The sequence below is a fragment of the Eretmochelys imbricata genome, chromosome 7, assembly GCF_965152235.1.
Source record: "Eretmochelys imbricata isolate rEreImb1 chromosome 7, rEreImb1.hap1, whole genome shotgun sequence".
In the NCBI taxonomy this organism is placed as follows: Eukaryota; Metazoa; Chordata; order Testudines; family Cheloniidae; genus Eretmochelys; species Eretmochelys imbricata.
This window is the reverse complement of record NC_135578.1, coordinates 121,018,734-121,043,319: the sequence shown is the minus strand read 5'-3', so window position 1 is coordinate 121,043,319 and position 24,586 is coordinate 121,018,734. Positions and strand designations below refer to the sequence as shown.

General features: G+C 43.3%; 1 protein-coding gene across 1 annotated transcript; it reads left to right on the top strand.

Moving 5' to 3' along the window:
* Positions 1-186: 186 nt before the first annotated feature.
* Positions 187-23,168, top strand: TAF5 (TATA-box binding protein associated factor 5). Its single transcript, XM_077823246.1, has 11 exons — positions 187-725; positions 5,941-6,181; positions 7,592-7,907; positions 8,982-9,145; positions 10,774-10,909; positions 11,959-12,079; positions 15,581-15,710; positions 17,477-17,641; positions 18,446-18,623; positions 19,198-19,375; positions 21,279-23,168. The coding sequence occupies exons 1-11, from the start codon at positions 209-211 to the stop codon at positions 21,494-21,496; spliced, it is 2,364 nt and encodes a 787-aa protein (XP_077679372.1). The 5' UTR covers positions 187-208; the 3' UTR covers positions 21,497-23,168.
* Positions 23,169-24,586: the final 1,418 nt, after the last annotated feature.

Here is a 24,586-nt window from a genome sequence, read left to right as displayed (position 1 = left end):
AGGCAGGATCCAGGCTTAAAGACAAGGAAAGACTCGCTGGACATCTCTTCCTATAGAGCACTGGCAGAGCATGACACCCCGCTACCGTAAATCCATACCCGACCTGTCGCAAAAGGCGCCGGGCTCCCGCCCTTTTGCCGTCAGTGTCGCAAACGCGTCGGCGCTTGACGGCGGCCCGCTGCCGGTTCATGGGGGGACCTTGCGCAAGATGGCGGCTCTACCTGAGGAGCCGGCTGAAGTGGTGGTGAAGCCGGACCCGGAGGGGGGTGTCCCGCCGCAGCCCCCTCCGGTTCCCTCGCCCGCCGCTCCCCCTACGACGGCGCCGGCGGAGGGGGAGGCGGCGGGGACCCCGGGGAGCGGAGGGGAGGCCGCTCCCCCCAAGCCGGCCCCCCCGGGTCCGGCCGCCTCCCCCGCCCCCACGGACCGGCAGACCCTCCTGGCCGTGCTCCAGTTCCTGCGCCGCAACAACCTCCACGAGTCCGAGGACATCCTGCGTCGGGAGGCCCGGCTGCTGGGGGAGGAGGTGGCCGCGGCTGCCCTCAGCCCCTCGGGACCCGGCGCCCAGGGGACCCCTGGTGGGGAGACAGACGCTGCCGGGGGCGAGGCGCTGCTGAGCCGGGTCGCCGCCGCCGCCGCCTCTGGAGCGGCCGGAGGGAGCGTCGCTGTTGGTGCCGCTGCAGCCCCCGGCGCCGCCGCCGCTGTCGTCGCGGTACCGCCAGGGAAAGGTGAGAGCCCCGGAGGAGGAGGCGGGTGAAGAGCGAGTGACCGAGGGAACCTCAAATGGGGCTGCCAGGATGGCGGCATCACCCTCCTTGAGCGTACCACGTACAGGAGGGGTCACCCCTCATCGGTTTGCCTTATCGCCCTGGACAGGTTGCTACGGGTGAGGGCATCTTCTGCAGTTAGAGGGGGCATCTGGATTGGGACGCAGCGGCTGGAATGGGGAGAATGCCTAGTGAGAAACGGGTTTCAGAGGGGCAGCCCTGTTAGTTTGTATCGGCAAAAACAACGAGGAGTCCTTGTGGCACCTTAGAGACTGACAAAACCTTTGAGACGCTAAGATGCCACGAGGACTTCTAATTGTTTTTAGTGAGAAACAGGTACCTGATAGACAGAGTGGGTTTTACGTGCTTTTACTTCTAGGCAGGGTTACCACCTCTCGAGATATTCATGGGGTAAAGCTGATTTTCTTATCCGAGCTCTTGTGTGCTAGCTTTACAGAATATTAAAAGCACCCTGAGATTTTTAGCGCCAACATATGGGTTGTGTAGTGGTGGTGATGTTACAGTCTGAAGGTGTTCAGGTACTGTGATGATAAGAACTTAAAAGATGCAGTGATGCAAATGTTTTGATAGGATGACTGTCCTGAACAGTAGAGTTTAAAAAGTAGTCACGCACGATGTATGTGGTCACTGGTAAGTGAACAAAAGTTATTGCTAGCAGAAGGTTATTCAGTGGCCTGCGTGAACTGTCCAGTTCCCAGAGCTTGTGTATATGGTAACTAGAAACAAAATCTAGGTTGGTTGCAATTCACCTATTGTTATTTTGATGCATGTCTGTGTGTGGATGCTCAGATTGTGGATTAAGTTTATTTGGCTGTAACTTGAGTTAATTTTTTATTGACTTAAATTATTCAATAACTTAAATCAGAGACATTAGTTTGACGTTTATTTCTGAAAGTGGTTAGATCTATAGTCACTATTCAGCTCTTGTGGGAGTGAGTTCCATTGCCCTGGTACTGTGAAAGTTCGGTCTCCTACATCGATGAATCTCTCCCTATTCCCTGAAAGGTTTCAGGTGTCATGGGAGGTCCTGGATATGGAGGGAGAATAGATCTGTTGGGTAGCATTGGCCAATCTCCTGGAGGACTTTGGTTATCACAACAGAGACCTTGAACAGGACTCTGGATTGAGTGGTGGTCCAGTGTAGAAAGAGGAGCTGTACACAGCAATATTGGACATAGTATGACACACACAGTGAAGGAAAGAGGATTTTAGCTGTGCAGTGTTTTTTCTTTTACAAAACAGGGAGAATACTTTATCTTGTCTAAATGATTTCAGTAACACCACTGAAGAAAACATTTTTCTATTATTAATGGTTTTTTCCATAGAAACATATTTTTAGTAGAATTAGGCCCTAAAGTTGTTTATAAAAAAACTAACTTAAATGGAAGCTGGTAGCAGATGAAGCACAAAAAATATAGCGGAAGTTGATAGGAAGAATTGAACATTGAGTTTATAATTCATGTGATATCTTCCATCTCAGATTTAAATTTAGGGCAATGCTACACTTGCATTGCAGATGTAGAGCGCTGTGAGTTAAACCCGCCTTTGTAGAGCGCAGTAGGGAAAGTGCTGCAGTCTGTCCACGCTGACAGCGCACTGGCGTGGCCACATTTGCGGCACTTGCAGCAGCGTTGGGAGCGATGCATTATGGGCAGCTATCCCACAGAGCACCTCTTACCATTCTGACGCTGTGGCTTGTGGGAAGGGGCTAGAGGGTGCAGGGCATTCTGGGTCCTGTCCCAACACCCCGTGATGCATTGGTTCGCATCCCAGCATTCCCTGCGCTTCTGTCCGTATTTGGCGCCATCTTTCAACTTTTTTTGTACTGTGCGCCCTGTCTTCTCTTTCAGTCTGCGGGAATGGAGCCCAAACTGCTGAGGAGTATGCTGACGAGTCTCGCCAGCGTGTCACATTTGGCAGTCGAGCTATTCCTTAGGATCCAAAGTGGCAGTGAGGGCTCCGATGATGATATCCACTCGAGTAATGCATACGACACGAGTTTGCTTGTAACATTCATGGACATGCTTGCCGCCGTGGAATGCCGCTTTTGGGCTTGGGAAACAAGTACTGAGTGGTGGGATCACATTGTCATGCAAGTCTGGGATGACGAGCAGTGGCTGCAGAACTCTTGGATGAGAAAAGCCACTTTCATGGGACTGTGTGAAGAGCTCGCCCCCACCCTGCGGCGCTAGGACACGAGATTGAGAGCTTTCCTGACGGTGGAGAAGCGGGTGGCTAGTCAATCTGGAAGCTGGCAACTCCAGACAGCTACTGATTGGTCGGTAACCAGTTTGGAGTGGGAAAGTCGACCGTTGGAATCGTGTTGATGCAATTTTGCAGGGCCATTAATCGCATCCTGCTCAGAAGAACCGTGACTCTGGGTAACGTGCAGGACATTGTGGATGGCTTTGCACAAATGGGTTTCCCTAACTGCGGAGGGGCAATAGGTGGCACGCATATTCCAATTCTGGCACCAGCCCACCTAGCCTCTGAGTATGTTAATCGGAAGGGCTTTTTCTCTATGGTTCTCCAGGCACTTGTGGATCACCGTGGGTGTTTCACAGACATTAACACAGGCTGGCCCAGAAAGGTGCATGACGCAAGCATCTTTCGGAACTCTGGCCTGTTCAGGAAGCTGCAAGCTGGGACTTTTTTCCCAGACCAGAAGATCACCGTAGGGGAAGTCGAAATGCCCATTGTGATCCTTGGAGACCCCGCTTACCCTTTAATACCGTGGCTCATGAAACCCTACACAGGGAGCCTTGACAGCAGCAAGGAGCAGTTCAACAACAGGCTGAGCCGGTGTAGAATGACTGTGGAGTGTGCTTTTGGCCGTTTAAAGGGCCACTGACGCGCTCTGTATGAGAAGCTGGACCTGGATGATAACAGCATCCCCACGGTTATATCTGCGTGCTGTACCCTCCATAACATTTGTGAAGAGAAGGGTGAACGATTCACTCAGGCATGGAACTTGGAGGTTCAACACCTGGAGGCTGAATTTGAACAGCCAGAGAGCAGGCCTGTTAGAGGGACCCAGCATGGGGCTGCAAGGATTAGGGATGCCTTGAGGGAGCAATGTGAGGCTGAAAGCCATCAGTAATGTCTGGTGCCCTGCACAGGAGTGAAGTGCAGAGGTTTCAGTGTTGGTAGGAATCTGTTTGTGCTATACTGACTTGCAGTGCCTGTTTCTTTCCTGGACTAAGTTATCTTTTACTTTATGCAATAATAAAGAATGTTTTCAAAGCCAAAAAAATCCATATATTGAAAAGAAACACAACTGCTTGGGAAACAGAAAGGGCAAGGGGGTGGGATGGGGAACGGTACAATCACAGATTTGCGTATGTCCTGGCTGGAGTGCTGTGGAATAAGTGCTGCACTTCAGGATGGCTATACTGCATGGTGATGGGGGTTGAGTGCAGAGAGTAAGGGTCATAGTTTTCAGGGCTGGGTGGTGAAGCTACAGGTGTTGGAAGCAGCTGGTGGCGGTAAGAACCTGGATGTTGAGGAAAGTGGGTTGGAGGTGACATGGGGGCACAAGGGAAAGAGTTTTGGGACAAGGGGTGGGGGGGTGAATAGTGCTCCGCCTGCATGGCTACGAGCGCCTGGATAGAGTCCGCTTGGCGCTCCATGATGCTTATCAGCCACTCCTTGCTTTGGTGCCAGTGATCTGCATTCTGCTGGCGGATACTCCTTTCACTCTGCACTTTTTGATTTTCATTACTTGAATGCTGCATTACTTCATGCAACATGTCTTCCTTGCTTCTGCGTGGCCTCTTTCTGATACTTTGGAGTCTTTTGGTCGGTGATAACATGGACGGCTGAGATTTCAAGGTTGCATCTGTAAAGACAAAACGCAACACTTAACGGAGACAGCATTGTTCACACCAGACAGAGCAATGAGTCCCACGTACTTAAGGGCAAGCACAGTCTACACAATAGCATAATTTACCTGTCCCACTGTGGCCGATTACTGCGATGTGAGAGAGCACATCAATGCCCGATTCCGCATCTAGGCATGCATGCAGCCCTACCCCTCCTCGCCCCAAGTGCCTGCACCAAATAACTTACTTCCCAAAATAAAAGCCGCTTACCAGGAACCTCCTCTGGCGTTTGTCCTTCCCAAAGCACCGGCCACCGCGACTGGCTACCTTCCTCCTGGCTTGAGAACAGCTCCTGGCCGCATGCATCTAGGGATTCCAGGGTGTCTTCCTCTGCCTCAGCACCCTTGCTCCCGCTTTGTTCCTCCTCCTCGTGCCTTGTTGCACTGGGCTCTGAAGTGTCCATGGTGGTGCTCGGAGTGGAGGTGGGGTCACCCCCAAGTATGGTGTCCAGCTTTTTATAGAAACAGCAGGTCGCGGGGGCAGCACCGGAGCGGCGGTTTGCCTTGAGGGCTTTGTGGTAGGCACTCTACAGCTCCTTCACTTTAACCCTGCACTGCAGAGCGTCCCGCTCATGGCCCCTTTCCATCATGACCCTTGATACCTGCCTGAAGGTATCATAATTCCTACGGCTGGAGCACAGCTGGGACGGGACAGCTTTCTCCCCCCAAACACTGATGAGGTCCAGCAACTCGCCATTGCGCCATACTGGGGGTCGCCTGGTGTGTAGAGGCATGGTTACTTGGAAAGATTCACTGAGAGCACTCCAAGCCTGGCTGAGCGAACAGGAAGGGGATTTTCAAAATTCCCAGAGAATTTAAAGGGCGGGTCTGACACTGGACACTTCTGGAGGCCGATCCGAGTGCAATGTAGGACCAGGGCGTCCACGCTGGCGCCGTGGCGCTCCAGCAGGGGCGCAGCAAACATTCCTCTCGCTGAGTTGGAGTCCTAGCAGCACTGTAGCCGTGGAGTCAGAGCGCTCTACGTGCCTTACCGGTGTGGATGGGGAGTGAGCTAGGGCGCCCGGGGCTGCTTTATTGCGCTGTAACTCGCAAGTGTAGCCAAGGCCTTCGTGAACTCCCATGACTTGAACGTTGATAACCAGTTTTCTGGAAAATATGTGTAAATGGGCATACGGTACTTACACAACCCATTTCATTCTGAGCTCTCAATGTGCATTACAATTACAGGGCAAGCGTCAGCCATCATATATTTGCATGCATTCTCTTTCATATATACAGACATAAACTCTCTTGTGTATCTTGACACTTTTGCAGTTGGAGGAGGTGTTCCTGTAGAAGACCAGCCAGATGTGAGTGCAGTGTTGTCTGCCTACAAACAGCAGGGGGACCCAGCGCTGTACGAGGAATACTACAGTGGACTGAAGCACTTCATTGAGTGTGCCCTAGACTGTCATCGGGCTGAATTATCCCAGTTGTTTTATCCTCTCTTTGTGCATATGTATTTGGAATTGGTCTACAACCAGCATGAGAATGAAGCAAAGTCTTTCTTTGAAAAGTAATGTGTTTACCTTCATGTGTTTGCATCCTTTCTTATGTCATCACTTTTGTGTGGTTAAATCTGTTAGCACAGGTTTTTTAATTTATCTTTTTAAAGATGAAAAGGAAATTGAAGAGAAAAAAAGAATCTGTAGTTGTGGTACTATGTAATGTTGCAAACTGTTGTACATCTCCTTATGTTTTAATCCAAGATACAGCATAGATGCACAAAACATCTCTTTTGCACTACAGAGTTATACAGTTTTTGGATCATCTTTATAGTGGGCTAGCAGTGGTCATGCATCCTCTCCAGGAACCGGGAGTTTGCTGATGGAGGGTCATAAAATATATGCTTCCTGTTTTTGGTACCATTCGACTAAAGCATGTCCAGATGCTATAGTAGTGGATGTATGATAAATACTTGCACTAATATAACTAGTGTTGCAAGCAACTTAAAATGTAGTCAGATGTCTTGTTTTATATATATAAAAATAATTTGCTTAACCTATAACATAAATATTTTTTCAAATGATAAATTACACAGCAACTCCTCATTGAAAACTAGTCACATGCAGAGTTTGGTATTTTAATAATATGTTTTTTATAAGTTTCCAAAAATTCTTAAATTTCTCTTTAAGGTCTGAAAAATGATTGAATTTGTCCCTTACCTGCTCCACTCCACTATAACTCATCTTTGGCTTTAGATCAAGCCTGAAATATTTCAGCCCAAGGGGTATTCTTCTTCCCCCCACTCCCAATAATTATCAATAAAAATTGCTTTGCAAACTTAATTGCAGTATTCCCAGCCGCAAATGTTATAATGTGCTCTCAGTAAATATATAAAGCATAGTAGTAATCTGTATCTTTAGGTTAACTTTGTAGGCATTGAATCATGTTGATTTGATAAATGTGCAATTGTAAAATGTGCATATTTTTCTAAAATTTAGCAGTCTGGTATGAAAACTACACTGAAAATGTGAATCTGCTTTAAATACAACCAATTAGTTGTTTAGCATACAATAGAGATGCTGATCATTTGTGGCCATTAAAGATCCCTAAAGCACTTTTACTCAGAGTAGTAGTGTTAGTCCCAGTGACCTGGGTGGTAACATTTTGCCTACTTGAAACTCTCACTGCAGTTTCGTTAGAAATGTATTCTTCACTTCCTGTTGTGAACTGCTGGGTGCTGTTACTGTGTGCTATAAAAGGCTGCAACATTCCATTCCAGAGGTAATTTCACTTCAGCTGTGAAATTATCCTATATATTTGTAAAGTGCTTTGGGATGCTTAATGATGAGTTGCTATATAGAGGTATATTATTACTTGCTATTAAGATGTACTACTGAGCAGTATACAATTTGTGGGTATTTGGGAGATTGTATTGTTGTAATAAACCATCCTTCATATGGTTTTAATGTCTCTTTAATAGGTTTCATGGGGATCAAGAGTGTTATTACCAAGATGACCTGCGTGTATTATCTAGTTTAACCAAAAAGGAGCACATGAAAGGGAATGAGACCATGCTGGATTTCCGAACAAGCAAGTTTGTGCTGCGCATTTCTCGTGACTCTTATCAACTCTTGAAGAGACACCTTCAGGAAAAACAGAACAATCAAATCTGGAACATTGTTCAGGAGCATCTGTACATTGATATCTTTGATGGAATGCCTCGCAGTAAACAACAGATAGATGCTATGGTGGGAAGCTTGGCAGGGGAGGCTAAACGGGAGGCTAATAAAGCAAAGGTATGAGGCAAATCCTGTTATGCCTATTAATAATCAGTTGCCGCATGTAGAGTATTTTGAAGGTGATATAACCATTGCCTTAATATAAATAGAACTCTTGGATTCTGAGTCTTGGCAGCACATCCAGGATGGTAATGGCAGAGGATGGTGAACTTAGCTTTGAAGCAGAGGGAAAGAGATTGATAATCACCCTTTAGTAGCTGGTCTCTCATCAGACCACTGGAAGAGACAACCTTATTTAGTGGACTGAACACAGGGCTAGCTCCTGAATTCTTATACTGGCTTTGCCTTTGGTTACATGTCTGGCTTTAAGAACATAACGGCCATACTGGGTCAGACCAAAGGTCCATCTAGCCCAGTATCCTGTCTTCCAACAGTGGCCAATGCCAGGTGCCACAGAGGGAATGAACAGAACAGGGAATCATCAAGTGATACATCTCCTGTCGCCCATTCCCAGCTTCTGGCACACAGGCTAGGGACACCATCCCTGCCCATGCCTGCTAATAGCCATTGATGGACCTATCCTCCATGAACTTATCTAGTTCTTTTTTGAACCCTGTTATTGTCTTGGCCTTCAACATCATCTGACAAGGAGTTCCACAGGTTGACTGCATTGTGTGGAAAAAATACTTTAAGCAATACTTGATTTTTAACTTCCTCACCTGTACAATGGAGATAATGCTTGCCACCAGTAGTTAGTGTGAGGATTAATTGTTTGTACAGTGTTTTGAAAATATCAAGAGCTATTGGGTGTTAAGTGTAACCTAGACTATAGATATTCTGCTTTCAGAGAAATGCAAAGAGGTAATGAAAGGGAATTTAGGGTGCTCAGCATCTCTCAGGATCAGTTGCCCAGTAGTATGATAGTGAAACGTAGCATGTACAGTGTCACAAACCGGTTAGACTAACCGGTAGTGAAGTTCCATCTTGTTAATACCTTAGATTCAAAGAGCCTAGATATTGTTCGTTAATTTGCTGCTACTTAAGCTCGTTCCATTTAAGGATTATTTTTCATTGAGAAAAATAATGCAAAGGTTTTTTTGTTACATGAGTAACTCAGCTCTTGGGTTGCAGGTTTTCTTTGGCTTATTAAAAGAACCAGAGATTGAGGTGCCTTTGGATGATGAAGATGAAGAGGGGGAGAATGAGGAAGGAAAACCAAAGAAGAAAAAACCTAAAAGAGAGAGCATGGGATCAAAAAGTAAAAAGCAAGACCCTAATGCTCCTCCACAAACCAGGTAACCTAGAAATTGGCATGAATACCTGATAAATCTAGTCTATTCCCTACCAATTCTCAATTGCTTCCTATACTGTCTCTAGTGCTTTGTTCAGTCTTAGGGCCTAGCAATGAGGCTTCCATCATTTCCCTTGGTAGATTTATTCCACAGCCCAAAAGACCTCACCATTGCAAAGTTTTCTAGACTTTCTTACTAAATTTTCCTTATTAAAGCTTCATCCCGTTACCCAGTAGCCTCTTCAGATCACTCTAAGCAATATCTCAACCTCCGTGTTTAGATCCTTCAAGTATTCATAGTTATCAGATCCCCTCCCTCACTTTACTCATCTTACTCATAGACTGATAGATTGTCATGATCGTCTAGTCTGACTTTCTGCATGTTGCAGGCCACAGAACCTGACCCACCCACTGTAGTAGGCCCATAACATCTGGCTAAGTTACTGAAGTCCTCAAATCTTGAGTTAAAGACTTCAAATTACAGAGAATCCACCATTTACTCTAGTTCAAATCAGCAAGTGACCAGTGTCCCACACTGAGAGGTAGGTGAAAATCCCCCAGGGTCTCTGCCAAAATTACCTGGGGGAAAATTCCTTCCCAACCCCAAATATGGTGATCAGTTAGACCCTGAACATGTGGGTGAGACCTGCCAGCCACACACACGAGCAAGAATTCTCTAGTAACGCAGAGCCCGCCGCATCTCATGCCTCTCTCCTGGCATTGGAGATGTTTGCTAATAGAAGTTGGGGATGGGCCATAGGCCATTGTAGGCAGTTTCATACCATACCCTCCATAAACTTATCAAGCTCAGTCTTAAAACAAGTTAGGTTTCTCCCCCTCACCACCACTACTGTTGGAAGGCTGTTCCAGAACTTCACTCCTCTCGTAGTTAGAAATCTGTCTAATTTCAAACCTACATTTATTGATGGCCAGTTTATATTCATTTGTTCATGTGTCATCAATGGCCCTTACCTTAAATAATTCCTCTCCCTCCCTGGTGTTTATTCCTCTGATGTATTTATAAAGAGCAATCATATCTTCTGCCCCTCCCCCCCACCCTTTGTTTTGTTAGGCTAAACAAGCCAAGATGTTAACTTTCTTCTTGTAAAGTAGGTTTTCCATTCCTCAGATCATCCTAGTAGCCCTTCTCTGCACCTGTTCCACTTTGAATTCATCTTTATTAAACATGGGAGACCAGAACTGTGTAAAGTATTCCAGATGAGGTCTCATCAGTGACGTGTGTTACAATGGTAACACTTTCCTATCCCTACTGGCAATACCTCACCTGATGCATCCTAGAATTACATTAGCCTTTTTCATGTCTGCATCACATTGGTGACTCATAGTTATCCTGTGATAGACCTGGGTGTATTGATTATTCTCCTCTGTCTCTTCCAACTGATACCTCCCCATCTTATAGTTCTCTTTAAATTACAAGTATTTAATTCTTTTAATCTTTTCTCATTAGTTAGTTTCTCCAGACCTCCTTTTTTATTGTTAAATTCCTCCTGTCATCCAATCTGACACTGAGGTGCCTGGGCTTTGCTGTCCTTTGAGGGGAGGGTTCTGTCTACCATATTTAATTCACAATATTAAGGCATTTCTGCTTCATAAGATGCATTCTTCTTATAGAATTCCTCTTCCTGAACTGAAAGACTCTGACAAGCTGGATAAAATAATGAATATGAAGGAAGCCACAAAACGTGTGCGTCTTGCTCCGGAATGTTTGCCTTCCATCTGTTTCTACACATTCCTTAATGCCTACCAGGTCAGCAGGGGTAACTGGGGTGGTATGAAAAAGGGAGGGAAAAGTGGTGGCAGAAACCACAAAATATCTGAGGTAAGGAAAAAGGAAGCCATAATGTGGTTCTGCAGAGAGAATTCAGACCCAGAGTTTGATACTGTGGCTGAATCAAATATTAAGTAGTTACTTTGCTGTCTGGTAAAGATTCTTCTCAGTTAATATTGAGACCATAAACTTGAAGCACTTGCATGCCTGGGGCAAACTTGTATATCTTACACTGACCTTGCTGAGAAGTCTTTTGAATAGATTTGATCAGAATTACTGAGGGGAAATGTGCTCATGTTATAGCAGAAAATTACTAGTTGAAACAAGGAATTTTGTAGCTAATTTTCAATAAAGTCAGTTTTCAGAGTAGCAGCCATGTTAGTCTGTATTCGCAAAAAGAAAAGGAGGACTGGCACCTTAGAGACTAACAAATTTAAAAAAAATTTCCACTCCATACGGCTAAATTCAGGGCCTTGCATAATGACAGATTTCAGAGTAGCAGCCGTGTTAGTCTCTGAGGTGCCACAAGTACTGCTTTTCTTTTTTCAATAAAGAGTAATGCAATTGAAAGTTTTAGACTTAAAACGCTATGAAAAGGGAAGCTCTGTTTAAAGGTTTCTTTAGACTATCTTAATACTGCACTCCTTTCGGTTAGGCATTTCTGCATTCCTTCTTTCTTCCCTTTCACTTTTTAGGTGGGGTGTGGGGTTTTCTTACAACAGTGAGTGATCATGAATTCTGCATACACTGTATACTATAGTGCTGGGGAACAACATTGCTGTGGCTTATTAAATGGGTCTTTTTATAAAATATCTTTATTTTAAATGGCCTAACAATATTAGCTGTAGTTATTGTTTCATATACATGTATTTTTGTCCAGTCTGTCTTGGAATAATTCCCATAGCTTATGCAGAACTAAGGTAGTTTATACTCTTAATACTAATGGCAGGATTGTCTAGTGCTTGAACTTTGTTATACGTCTCCTCTCCCCATCAAAACTTAAAATAAAGTGACTGTTTTGTGTACAGGGTCTTACTGCAGTGGATGTCACTGATGACTCTAGCATGATTGTAGGAGGCTTTGCTGACTCCACTGTAAGAGTATGGTCTGTGACACCAAAAAAGCTACGCAGCGTGAAATCAGCAGCAGGTAATGAAGACAATAAGATATGTTTATCTTAAGTATTAATTCTGATAATTTTATGTCAGTTTTGTGCAGAGAGAAATGCTAATATCACAATAGCTTTCTTAAATTGTTGGAAGTGGTCAGGTTGACTTCAGCTTTTAAAGAGGATAACGTGTGTGTATATATTTAAATGCAGACTGTGCTTGATATATACAAGACACAAAATCCAGACACTTCTTTCCCAAAGAGTTTACACAGAACTAGTGTACACAGAGTAGATAAGATGCACTTGGAAGCTGAGAGGAGGGAATATAGCTTCGTTTATGGCCCTGATTCAGTAGGATACTTAAGCACATGCTTTCATACCTTGCTGAATAATAAGGTGATAAGTAAAAGCCAACATGGCTTTTTCAAGAACAAATCGTGCCAAACCAGCCTAAAGTCTTCCTTTACCAGGTTTACCAGTCTAGTGGATGAGGAAGGCAGTAGACATGAGAGAGCTTGAGTTTAATAAAGCTTTTGACAGTCCCACAAGACCTTTTCATAAGCAATCTAAGGAAATATGGTCTAGATGAAATTACTGCAAAGTGAGTACACAAGTGGCTGAAAAACAGTACTCAGAGTAGTTATCAGTGGTTCACTGTTAAATTGAGAGGACATATCAAGTAAGGTCCACAAGGGTCTGTCATGGGTCCAGTACTAGTCAATATTTTCTAGGTCTGTCAATCGCAGTTAATGCCTGTGATTAACTGACCGCAAAATTAATGCGTTAATATTTTTAACGTGTTAATTGTTAAACCTGTGGGGGGGGGGTGGGAGGCATCGGCAGTGGGGTGCTGAAGCAGCCCTGGCATACAGCTCCGGGGGCAGAGGGCTGGAGCCTCACGCACCCCCAGCTCTAAGCCTATATTTGAAAATATAGAAAACTCCCCCACCAGAATAAATGGTATGCTAATATTATTTAACAGTGCGATTAAAACTTTGATTAATCGTGAATAATTTTTTTAATCTCGCGATTAATTTTCTAAATTGTTTGACAACCCTGATTTTTTTCATTAACGACTTGGAGGGTGGAGTAGAATACAGATGTAAAATTTGCAGATGATACCAAACAGACCCTAATTCTTCCTCCCCATGCAAGCCAATGTTTGTGGCAAGGAGTTATTCCATAGTGCTCAGCCCTGTGTCAGAGTCGCTTTCACAGGGTCTCCTGGCAGAGGCAGCATTCATATGTTCCACCCGGTGGAAAAAGTTTGAATAATCTTTAAGGGGGTTCAACCAGTGGTTTCCATTCCCCTTTATTTCTGCCTTTTTGTTAGTAAATGCAAGCACTTTGGAGGAGAGGATTAGAATTCAAAATGATCTTGGAGAATTGGTCTGAAATTAAAAGATGAAATTCAATAAAGACATGCAAAGTACTACACTTAAGAAGGAAAAATCAGCTGCACACATGCAAAATGGGGAATAACTGACTAGACAATGGAACTGCAGAAAGGGATCTAGAGGTTATAGTGAACCACAAATTGAATACGACTCAACAATGTCATGCTGCTGCAAAAAAGACAATTGTCATTTTGGGATGTTTTAACAAGTGTGGTGGGTAAGGCATGGGAGGTAAATTGTTCAACTCTACTTGGCACTGGTGAGGCTTCAGCTGGAGTATTGTGGCCAGTTTTAGGTACCACCTTGTTGACCAGTTCTTTCTCCGCTACCCGGAATGCACAGGTTCACAGACAGACTCTTGAGCTGAAGAAGTATGTCGTTTATTTGCTGCTTCAGTGAGTGATCGGTCCATTGAAACCGGGCACAGCATAGGGTTAAATGCAAGCACACACCCACATTCAGGTGCTCACCTTAAATACATTGTTACAAAGTTATTCATTATATATTATATAAACACTTTTGCTGCCTAGCACTAAGATTAGTTTGCTAATTCAGTTGTTTACCTGATCAGGTTGCTCGCTCAGCTTTTTACCTGGCTGTTCTCTTACCTTGCTAGACAAGCAGGCATCTTTTCACGTGTGTCAACATCTAAAATATACATTCCACATATTATATACTACACACCTAAGAAAGATATGAACAAATTGGAGATAGTCCAGAAGAGAGCAACGAAAATAAGAGGGTTAGAAAACCTGACTGATGAAGAAAGGTTGAAAGAATTGTGTGTTTAGTTTAGAGAAAAGGTGACGGGGAAAGGACATGATAGGCTTCAGATACATAAAAGGTTATTATAAAGAGGACAGTGATCAATTATTCTCCATATACACTCAGGTTAGGACAAGAAATAATTGGCTTAATTTGCAGTAAGGGAGACTTAAGTTAGATATTAAAGTTTTTCCTAACTATAAGGATAGTTAAGCACTGGAACTGGTTATGTAGGGAGGTTGTGGGGTCCCTGTCATTTGGAGGCTTTTAAGAACAGGTTAGTCAAACACCAGTCAGGTATACTTAATCCTGATTTAGAGTGTGGGGATGGATTAGATGACTTCGTGAGGTCCCTTCCAGCTCTACATTTATATGAATTGTACACTAAATTTGGATAACTTGTAACTACTATGAACAGTCAGATTCTGTGTTTTCCAGAAGGCTTGATCTGGTCAGATTGCGGTGTTGATAGTTTTATAGAGGCACAGAGTACCAAAGGAAGATTTCTTATCCATGTTGCTTAAGTGATGGAAGACTGAGGTCTCAGTCGGTAACTTATAGACTGAAAGTTAACTACTTGTGTAGCTGTCAATAAAAGGTTATTGAAATCTAAAAACATGGGTGTGTGGCAAGTAGTTTAAAGCTTTTTAGGGAGAGATGTAGAAATCTGGACTCTTAGACAGGATATCAGTCTTTCAAGATAATTAGAGACTGAATTGTGGATAGATCAGAAATGGCTTTTCTGAGGATTAAACTAATTTTAGATGCTCTTGGTGAAGTGTACAAAACAGAATTGTTATCTGGAAATAAGGCTCCAAACAATTCTAAAATGTCTTCTGAAAATGCGTGCTTATAGTATAATACCCCCATCCAAAAATATATTTGCATGGTCAGGTTCTGAACATGAATGTACATCTACCACATTTTTTTTCAACTGTTATATAGGGTAGCATATCACAAATTCAGAGGTGAAGGACCTATGGTCCTTCTTCAGATCCTTCAAAACTGTAACCTTAAAGGTTCTCACTTGAATAATTTTAATCACTGTTTCCTTCACACACTTGTATACATACACACAACAGTCCTCAAGAAATTGCCTATGTTGGTGCGCTATGTAACTTAGAGTAGCCTGTAGGTTTTAGACTCTAACTTAAATATCCTTGCTGTTTTGTAGCTGGTGTTGAATATTAGTTTATGTAAATATTAAGAAGGATATTTTGTCCACTTCATACTTGCAATGAACATCAAGAAGGACAATATATTGTGCTTAAATCATACATTTATTTTTGTATAAATGTAAGCATGCTCAACTGTTGACAGCCAGCGTAGATTAATTATATATGTGTGTTGTAAATGGGAACCTCTGACATTTTACAGATCTCAGTCTCATAGACAAAGAATCAGATGATGTCTTGGAGAGGATCATGGATGAGAAAACAGCAAGCGAGTTGAAGATTTTATATGGTCACAGTGGACCTGTCTATGGTACCAGCTTCAGTCCTGATAGGTAAAATAAGTTTTAAAAATTCCCTAGAACGATAGTTTTTAAGTGCTAATGAAATGGTAGTTGCTATAAACATGTACCGAATGCAGCTTTTTCTCTAAGTTGGGACCATACTTGCACAAGCAGTTCATAATGGTACCATTGCATGTGAGTGTGAAGGTCTGATCTTATGAGAGTCAATGCATCTGCTGCAGGGTGCTGAGCATTTTTAACTCCCCTTGAAGTCAGTGGGAGTTGAGGGTGCTCAGCACCTTACAGATTCAGGACTTGTGATAGCTAATTATACAATCTTATCTGAAAGATGACCTTAAGTTGTCTTAGCTGAATATGTAAATAGTAAAGAAGAGAAATGTTATGGCAGCATTTATTTTAGTTATGGGAATGCATGGCAGTAGGTAGTCTCGCATAGAAGGCATTTTTAAAAGTGTGCAATTATAAAGATTGCTGTGGTGGTTTATCAGAAACAGGTTTAAAGCACTCATTTAGTCTCTTTTTGTTATGTAAACACACACTGAAATGCATAGCAGCAACATGGTAAGCAGCCTGGCCAAGAAGCAAACCACAGAGTATGAAGTGGAAATGCTATAGCCTATAACTAAGGCTGCGAGATTGTCATGGATTCTGTGACTTTGGCGGTGGCTGGTGTGGCTGGCTCCGGGGCTGCCGGAGGAGCTCAGGCAGCCCCTGGGCCAGTCGCACCAGCCACTGCTGAGGGCAGTCTCAGCCACTGCCCCTGTGTCCTAACACCCACCCTTCCCACCCACCTCCCCCCAGCAGGAGGAGTTTCGGTAGTGGATTGGGGGTTGGGGCACAGGATAGGCAGCACTTACCTTGGTGGGGCTCCCGGAAGGCAACATGTCCGTCCATCAGCTCCTAGCTCTGCATGCTGCCGCTGCCTGAATGTGATGTGAATTCTAATGAAAGACCCTATGAGACAGGGGTGGCCAACCTGGGGCTCCGCAGCCACATGCGGCTCTTCAGAAGTTAATCTGCGGCTCCTTGTCCAGGCACCGACTCCGGGGCTGGAGCTACAGACGCCAACTTTCCAATGGGCCGGGGTGCTCACTGCTCAACCCCTGGCTCTGCCACAGGCCCTGCCCCCACTCCACTCCTTCCCGCGCCCTCCCCTGAGCCTGCCATGACCTCGCTCCTTCCCCCCCCCCCCCGAGCCTCCTGCAAGCCACAAAACAGTTGATCAGGAGGTGTGGGGAGGGAGGAGGAGGCATTGATCGGAGGGGCTGCTGGTGGGTGGGAGGCGCTGGAAGTGGGGGGAGCTGATGGGGGGCTGCTGACATATTACTGTGGCTCTATGGCAATGTACATTGGTAAATTCTGGCTCCTTCTCAGGCTCAGGTTGGCCACCCCTGCTGTAAGGGAATGTTGTCATTTTGTTCAGGGTTGTATTTTTAAAACTGATTTTTGACCAATTATAAGTGGTTTATCAGCATTTTTTTGGTTCAAACTGATATCTAGGATCCCTAATAAAGACATGCTCACTTTCTCATAGACTTGTCTTACAGTATTTAACAGAATCAACAATTAATTGTCCCTTTCTTTGCATGCAGTGTCCCAGTAGAACTCATTGTGTATCAGTTGTCTCTGAATCCAATGAGGGCTCAGATTCTTCAGCAAATGCCACACAACAGCGAGTCAATGGGTGGTACACTTATCACAGACACACGAGTAGTCTTACGCTATTCGTGCAGTTTAGGCCCAATATTCTGACAAAGTTCCATACATTGTATTTCTCCTCTTCTGCTCTGTAACAGGAACTACCTCTTGTCCTGTTCAGAGGATGGCACTGTCAGATTGTGGAGCCTTCAAACATTCACTTGCCTCGTGGGATATAAAGGACACAACTATCCAGTGTGGGATACACAGTTCTCTCCCTATGGATATTACTTTGTATCAGGTGGACATGACAGAGTGGCTCGGTAAGAACCAGAATGCAAGAGCTGCAGAAGCAAGCTAAAAGTGTGTGTGTGGTGGGGGCTCTCACTGGTGCCTAAATTGTGGCCCCGTCCCCTGTTGCCACCTGTTCTCCCCAAGGCCCTGCTCCTATGCTGCTTCTTCCCTGCAAGACCCCGCTCCCTACTCACTCCTCTCCGCCTCCTTTTCACCCCCGTCCCCAGTTGCTCTCTTTTACCGCAAGTAAAAAATGGGAGGGCTATGCTTTGAAGAGTGATGGGGTCATGGCCCCCTGGCTCCAGTGCCCCTGCCTGGATGGGCTTTCAGTTTGGATTTTATAGTAATACAAATCCCTGCATACAAATTCCCTCCACCCCCATACACAACTTTTAAGTAACCCCTTGATGCTGGTAATTGGTATTTCTTATCTGCATCCAATTACTGGGAATGAGTTTCATCACACTTTGTGTAAAAATTAAAGTGCTTACTTTTTCACTTTTTTATACAGCCAGCATTAGCTGGGGCATCCCTAAAGAGATAGTGTTCCCTTTTCTCCAACCATCTGGTTAAGAGAGGAAAATGCACATCCCTGCCCCTTCATTTTGGGGAAACTATTGCATCTCTTCACTTGCTTTTTTGATGGCCACAGGTGGAGCACTTCTTTTTGCTTTGTTTTGGAGAAGGATTATCTTCTCTTTTGCTAACTCCATAAATGGGTCAACTGGAGGCACCTGCATAATAAGCACATATCTCCGTCGCCACATACAAGATTTCAAGCTTCACTAGTCTCATTTTTTCTTTAGTCTTATAAACTATTCTCTTGTGTTAAGCCTGTGGGCTACGGATCACTATCAGCCTTTACGGATATTTGCTGGCCATCTTGCTGACGTCACATGTACCCGGTTTCACCCCAACTCCAACTATATTGCCACGGGCTCAGCAGACAGGACTGTACGACTCTGGGATGTTCTGAACGGGAACTGTGTAAGAATCTTCACTGGACATAAGGTAAAGGAGTGTCAAAGGCAAGATGAAAGTGCTTCACTAACAGTACATGGTCAGTGCCCTGTTGGTATATTACATTTACATTTCTAATAAAATATACAAAAATATGTCTCTGTTACTCTAGATACTTTGACTAACTCCCCATCCCCCCCACAAATAAAACTCCCCTCCTTCACAAACATCTGTTCCCATTCAGCACAAGTAAATAGTACACTGTGAAGATTAACAAATTTCAGACTATTTTGGATCAACTGGGGAGTAGGTTTCAAAGCTTAGGCCTCCTCATAGAGAACACTCAACTTTTAAGTAAAGTGGGATCCGGCTTAATTGCCTTTGCTGATCACAATTATGATAATGTGGCGCAAGAAGAGAGGCAGTCTCTTAAGTAGGCAGATTCCAAGCCATTTAAATAGGACTGCTGTAAAGAAAGAGGACCAATGGCTCAGTGACTGTATGTTAAACACTTATGTTTAATTTTGGGGCCTAAGGTTTGAAATGAATACAGCTTGATTCTCTTGAATGCAAGTAGATTTGTCTAACTAATATTTGACTCTCCAACTGGATTTTGCTGTTACAGGGACCAATTCATTCATTGGCATTTTCTCCTAATGGACGATTCCTGGCTACTGGAGCAACAGATGGAAGAGTGCTTCTGTGGGATATTGGCCATGGTTTGATGGTGGGAGAGTTGAAAGGGCACACTGATACAGTCTATGCACTCAGATTCAGTAGAGATGGGGAAATTTTAGCATCAGGTATGTAGCTCGGGCTTTTGTTCATTTGGAAAAAAGTAGTCTGAACTAGAATGATGATGTTTTTGTGTGAGTGATGTCCTCATTGTGAAGGATCAAACTACCGCTTACTGACCAATACTTTGCAGTTATGAAGTTAACAATTTAGTATCAGTAACTTTGTAAGGCAGCTAAGTATGATTCCTTACTGCAGCTCGGAGCCTTTTGCCATCCCTGTGAAAATTCGACCTAATTTTGCCAAGCTATAAGCCTCTGTAAAATCTCAGTTCGTACATGCTCAGTAGATGTGTGTTTAAAGGCTTGGGAGCATTATTCTCCAAAGATTCCCTCTGCACTGAGCATGTTCCATCCCCCACAGCTTCTGTGTGCCAACCAGACTGCATATGCCATCGCAACTGAGCATGCTCCATCCTGGGGCTGCAGGGGCTGAGCAGGACTTTTCCTGCAATTGCTCCTCACAACTGCTGGAGGTTACTTTGGTGCCAGGTACCAAGGGTGAGGAATGGGATGGTGGGGAAAAGGAACTGGAGTTTGGGGAGTAGGGGGAGATTGGAATTGGGATCGGGGTAGAGGGGTTGGGGAGAGGGGCAGGAGCTCTCTAGTCCACACTCCCTCCAGAAGTCCATGGAGGGTGAGAGGATAGGATTTGAGTACTTAACATTAAGATTACAATGTTCTTTTTAACACGGTTCTTTAGATCTAATAATTATATATGATAAAAATACAGAAAACAATTGTATTAGTTAGAAATGTATTACCAGTTTGACTCTGGTAAGAAACTCACTCTAGCGTCTATTTGTAAAGTCATCCAAAACTAGATCTGAAGATAAGTAGTTCCTTCTGCTTTACCCTCAGAAAGCTTGTGTCGGACTGTTAAAGCCCCATCCTGCAAATACTTATGCACGTGCTAAACTTTACTATTGTGAGTAGTCCTATTGAAGTCAATTTGTTTGCAACATTGGGCCTTACATTTTGAATGTTATGAACAATCCTGCAATGGCAGGAACAAGGTGAATCTTATAATCTCACTAGCTCTAATTTTATTACTGTACCTTGCAGCTCTGATTTCAGAGTAGCAGCTGTGTTAGTCTGTATTCGCAAAAAGAAAAGGAGGACTTGTGGCACCTTAGAGACTAACAAATTTATTTGAGCATAAACTTTCGTGAGCTACAGCTCACTTCATCAGATGCATTCAGTGGAAAATACAGTGGGGAGATTTATATAACACGGAGAACATGAAACAATGGGTGTTATACACACTGTAGGGAGAGTGATCACTTAAGATGAGCTAATGCCAGCATGAGAGTGCAGGGGTGGGAGGGAAGAAGACCTTTTGTAGTGATAATCAAGGTGGGCCATTTGCAGCAGTTGACAAGAACGTGGGGGGGGGGGGGGGGAATAAACATGGGGAAATAGTTTTACTTTGTGTAATGACCCAACCACTCCCAGTCTCTATTCAAACCTAAGTTAATTGTATCCAGTTTGCAAATTAATTCCAATTCAGCAGTCTCTCGTTAGAGTCTGTTTTTGAAGTCTTTTTGTTGTAATATTGCGACATCTTAAGTGATTACTCTCCTTACAGTGTGTATGATAACACCCATTGTTTCATGTTCTCTGTATATATAAATCTTCCCACTGTGTTTTCCACTGAATGCATCCGATGAAGTGAGCTGTAGCTCACGAAAGCTTATGCTCAAATAAATTTGTTAGTCTCTAAGGTGCCACAAGTACTCCTTTTCTTCTTGCAGCTGTTTCACCATAACTTCATTACAATTCAATCTGTGCAACTATGGCTTTGGTAATTACATACTAGAGAATATTGCTGACTTTTAGTCTTTAAGTATTGCTTTTAAATTATGCACTGATACAATTCAAAATTTTTTCTTACTCCCCACTTTCTTCCTAGGTTCAATGGATAACACAGTCCGGCTGTGGGATGCTGTGAAAGTATTTGAAGACTTAGAAACTGATGATTTTACTACAGCCACTGGACATATAAACCTGCCTGAAAACTCACAGGACTTGCTGTTGGGTACATACATGACCAAATCAACCCCAGTCATACACATCCATTTTACCCGCAGAAACTTGCTACTAGCTTCAGGAGCATATAGTCCACAATAAACCATGAAGCTGTAAGACTGTGCAAGGCAATGAAGTAAAGACCTCAGGATTACTACAGGATTTGAGACATGGAGAAATATCTTATACAAATGGACAGCATTAGCCTGTTGGTGGGGGAAACTGTAAACTACAATCCAAGCAATGTCTTTTCAGTTACTGTTTCATATTTAGCCACAATTTGAAAATGCTGGAAATTGACAAGGCATCACAGCTTTAAGGGAAGGAATTGTTATGGTGCTTTTGATTTTTTTTGATAAAAAATAATTGTGGAAATGGCTCTCTCTTCCTTATCAGGAGAAATGGTAATGGGATCTGCTGAAACTTCAATTTTTGGAAAGTTAAGGGTCCCAGTACATGTTCTTGAACAATTTTTTAAAAGCACTTAGTTTACTGTTGGGAAACATTTAATCAGTCTGTGACAGGCAAAAACTATTCAAATAATTTCAGAAGAGATGAATTTAGGAGAACTCCTCGTAACCTGTGCTGAGTAGCAAGTATTTGTGGCCAGAACATTACCTTTTCCATGCCCTACTTGTGGTAGAGGCCTGGATTTTACCTTGATACATAATGGCCTGAAAGATTTTCAAACTTCTTTGCTTGTTTGATATCCTAGAAATGCAGCTTTTGTCATCACTGCATTTTCCAGGGTGGCTAAGCAAGTACCAAAGTAGTAAAAACTAAGCACCTGTAAGGGGAGAAGAAAGAAGGGACTTTGAGATAACAGGAAATACTCTTATCACCTGTTTGAAAAGTGATTGGTAAAGGAAAAATATTAGGCTTGCGCCCTTTTATATTTAGAGGGAGTCTGAAGAGTTTTGTTTTTTTTAATCCCCTTGCTTTGTCTGAGAAATTCAGGATCTGCAGAAGCTAGAAAATTAAGGAGAGAAGAGAAGAGATTGAAACTATTGAAAGTTAATATTTATTTATTTAAATTCAATTAGAAGAAGCCTTTGTTAAAAGACTCAACCTTCATCCCTTCTGTTAAGGTGCTCTTCTCCCAGTAAACATCACCGATACTACCTGCAACTCCTTCTGCAAAACTAGCAGACCTGAGATTCTTGGTATTTCTAAGGTAAAACACAAGCAGAATGTTTGTTTTTTAATCCCTTCTTGTGTTTTTATAAAAGTTAAAGCAGCAAAAAGACACAGGCCCAATTTTTCAAATCTTTTGCAGGTTACCTGGGAGGAAAGCTCTATTCACCATCCTCATCACTTCATTTAGGGAATTAGAGCTCATAGGCCATATACAGTAATCTAATAAAAACAAGGAAGGTAAGATTTGACATTTCTAAGGTAAAGCAAGTGGGGACCCCCCCTCCCCCCCAAAGCAGCAGCTTTACAGAAAGTGCAGAAACTTAATCAGTAGGGAGTTCACCTTGAAGAACACTTATTAGGGAAGAAAGCTTTGAAACTACGTTATTAACTTTGAGTCCCTCTTTTAATGGCCGAGTTGGTACAGTACTTGTACTTCAATTTAAACTTCCTTTCAGTGCTAGATAAGAGCAGTCAGACTTTCATACAGATACAGTGAAATCAAACGGTATGTGAAACACTTGACCTGCAACAGGAAGCAGTTATGACTTTGACAGCTAAAAAAATCACTGCCACATTCTGCCTTTGTATTTTGTACAGTTTTATACTTTTGATATTTTATAATAAAGACTAAAAATATTCTGTGCATATTTTATTGGACTGTATGTTACAGGAGGACATTCATTTCTTTCATGTTGTTGCAAAAGAAGCAGGTCCAACCCTGAGAAAAACATGCTAGTAACCTCCCAGGAGAAATGAAGATACGTAATTTAGTATGAAGAGCAATAGTTAATAAGTTTCAAATAGGAGAAAATTGTGCATGAAACCCAACAGTTAAGACGGTAGACAATTCTCCCTACACATTCAAAAAAAAAAGCCACCTTAACCCTTTCTCTGACATCAGTTATGTACAATATGGTTGTAATGTCCCTACTTGACAAGCAAAAAGTGGTGTGAGGAGAGAGAATAAATTGGTTTGGATTCAAAATGTGTGGAAATGAGGGGAGAGGTTTGGAGAAAATGGGTGAGTGGACTAGTGTGAAGCGAGAGCGTGATCTTCTTAATTCTAATAATCTTTTCTCACTTCCCCTTTTCAAATTGCCCTTTCTCTTTCTATCGCACAGAGCCCTAAAATCCACTTAGCCCATTCCTCCCCAATCCCCTCCCCTACTACCATATCCAGACTCTTCCATTTTGTTTTTCTACCAATATATTTTTTTTTACCCTCATTTTATAAAATACTAGGAGATCTTGAAAAGGAACAGACAAGGAGCATGCTGCAGAGGAGACTCCCCCCTACTTCCCCCCACCCCCCAAAAGTGACACCTCTTCCACACACAACAGGTGAGCTATGTGAGTTTTGGTGGCAAAATTTTGGCTCATTACCATTATTTCTAGAATTCACACATTGTGGAGTTGTAATTGCTTCATAATTAAGAATAGAAACCAGTTTCCATTCTATGAGCCCTGCTACCTTCCCACCCGACTTTTGCAAAACACTTGTCCTGATTCTTTTTCCTTAATCCTGTGTTCCAGGTAAATTTTGGGGGGGTGGGTTGTGGTCAGATAATTCATTTTCTCATTATGGTTGAGAAACATCTTTTCACTTTTTGAAAATTTTTACTTTTTTTTTATTCACTTATCTTAAAAGCAGCTTTGCCTAAAAATTTCAGTTTTACACCTTTATCCTAGCTGGAAAAAGCCTTATGCATAATTTATGTATTTACAGCAGCAAGGCCATAAATCTTTATAATTTGGTTTGTTAAACATTTGAAGGTGGGATAGTCCTTGCAGTTGTAATTGTGGTGCTCTGTCTCCCTCTAATGGTGGCTGAGGACATAACACTTGCAGATTTCTGAACCACTGAGTCTTAGCTCAGGCAAGAGGCTCAGGTATTTCGCACCAGTGTCACAGGTTCATTCCCTCCTGATGACAATGCAGCAACGGGCAGGGCTGGGGAACATGAAAGAGTAGAGGTAACATGGGAGGAAAGGATAAGGACAGGAGAGAACTAATGAGGCAGCCAAGAACGTACAGCCAGAGCATGGCAGTGAAGGG

What these genes read in the sequence shown, in the direction of transcription:
- TAF5 (XM_077823246.1), top strand. Translation starts at nt 209, where the DNA reads ATGGCGGCTCTACCTGAGGAGCCGGCTGAAGTGGTGGTGAAGCCGGAC. An exon ending in GCAAAGTCTTTCTTTGAAAA is followed by an intron (nt 6,182 to 7,591) that starts GTAATGTGTTTA and finishes TCTCTTTAATAG; the next exon opens with GTTTCATGGGGATCAAGAGT. An exon ending in ACCAGCTTCAGTCCTGATAG is followed by an intron (nt 15,711 to 17,476) that starts GTAAAATAAGTT and finishes GCTCTGTAACAG; the next exon opens with GAACTACCTCTTGTCCTGTT.